The sequence below is a fragment of the Sphaeroforma arctica genome (genome assembly GCF_001186125.1).
Source record: "Sphaeroforma arctica JP610 unplaced genomic scaffold supercont1.6269, whole genome shotgun sequence".
In the NCBI taxonomy this organism is placed as follows: Eukaryota; class Ichthyosporea; order Ichthyophonida; genus Sphaeroforma; species Sphaeroforma arctica.
The window spans coordinates 1-1,700 of NW_014034289.1; the positions used below are offsets into that span (position 1 = coordinate 1).

General features: G+C 41.4%; 1 protein-coding gene across 1 annotated transcript; it reads left to right on the plus strand.

Annotated features, from left to right (window-relative positions):
• Window positions 1-1,145: 1,145 nt before the first annotated feature.
• SARC_15537 (hypothetical protein) lies at window positions 1,146-1,418 on the plus strand (the record flags this gene model as incomplete). Its single annotated transcript, XM_014290344.1, has 1 exon — window positions 1,146-1,418. A coding segment is annotated over one exon (273 nt), but the record flags the coding sequence as incomplete, so codon positions are not given.
• Between the last annotated feature and the right edge of the window lie 282 nt (window positions 1,419-1,700).

The window sequence follows — 1,700 nt, forward strand, 5'->3', positions numbered from 1 at the left end:
GTATTTGTATTTATTGGCAAAGGTGTGTCGTATTTGTAGTAAAGTACTGTAGCAGTTGTTTATGGGAACTATAGTGGGCTACTCATGTATCACATATGGACAAATGTTCTTGTATTTGTATTTATGGACAAATATTGTCTTCTTTATATTTATGGACAAATGTTGTGTATTTGTATTTATGGACAAATGTTGTCGTATTTGTATTTATTGGCAAACGTCTGTCGTATCTGTAGTAAAGTACTGTAGCAGTTAGTATCTGGGCATCAGCGCCTACTATCGTATCAAAAATAGTGTACGAGTATTGCATACTACCACCTGGTATAAGTTCATCTATGAGTGTGCTCCGCACCTCTGACTGTATGCACGTTGGACCGGCAGGTTAGGTCAAACAACTACCTATGAACAACTTTGTGTAGGGAGATGTACCTCCAATGATACTCATGTATGTGCATGTGTGTGTATGCATGTGTATATATGTTCGTGTATTTGCATGCACGTGCATATATGTACATGTATATGCATGTCTGTGCATGAATGTGCATGTATGTGCATATATGTACATGTATATGCATGTTTGTGCATGTATGGGCATGTATATATATGTATGTGCAAATATGTATATGTATGTGCATGTATATGCATGCATGTGCATATATGTGCATGTATATGTATGTATGTACATATGTATACCTGTATGTGCATGTATGTGCACGTTTGTGCATGTGTACCTACACACTATAGTGTAACTCATATGGATACTCTAATTGTCAGCTAGCACAAGCAACTGCACATGAACGAATATGCATGAGTTGAGAATATAAACCCACATCTCTAAACAATGTCTATGGGTAATCCTACTCTGTACCTTACCTCATATACCTTATATTCCTAATGTCCATGAATACTCCCACCTTACACCTTACCTCATATACCATCTCTAAACAATCTCCACGGGTAATCCTACCCTATACCTTACGTCATATACCATCTCTAAACAATGTCCACGGGTAATCCTACCCTACACCTTACCTCATATACCATCTCTAAACAATGTCCATGGGTAATCCTACCCTATTATACCATCTCTTCCCAATGTCCATGAGTAATCCTACTCTACACCTTACCTCATATACCATCTCTAAACAATGTCCATGGGTAATCCTACCCTATTATACCATCTCTTCCCAATGTCCATGAATAATAATCCCACCCTACATCTTACCTCAGATGACACCGGTGATGACGAGTACGCACACGAGGCCGTGACCTTTGCCCACTCGCAGCCCACCACCACCAGCACTCAGGACAACACCACCAGCCGCCGCAACAACAAGGACGGGCGCCAATTCTCAAAGACATTTGTGCTGAAGGGCCACGAGGGGGCTGTATACGCGGTCAAGCATTCTCCGTGTGGGAAGGTGAGACGGGTGATTGACTTGTTTTTTCTATGGGTTTGATATATATAGGTGTGTGCGTGCTCTTGCAAGTACGTATGTATCTATGAATGTGCATGTGTCGGAGTGCAGAGAAACACAGCCGATCACCGCGTGCCAACAAGGATGTCCATCACATCGTTTAGAGAATTTTGCGTACAGGGCACGAGCGTGCTGTGTATGCAGCCAAATACTCGCCTTGCGATGAAGTATGACGTTGGTGAAATGTACCATATCTTTATATATAGTACCATTCTGAGTCGGAGA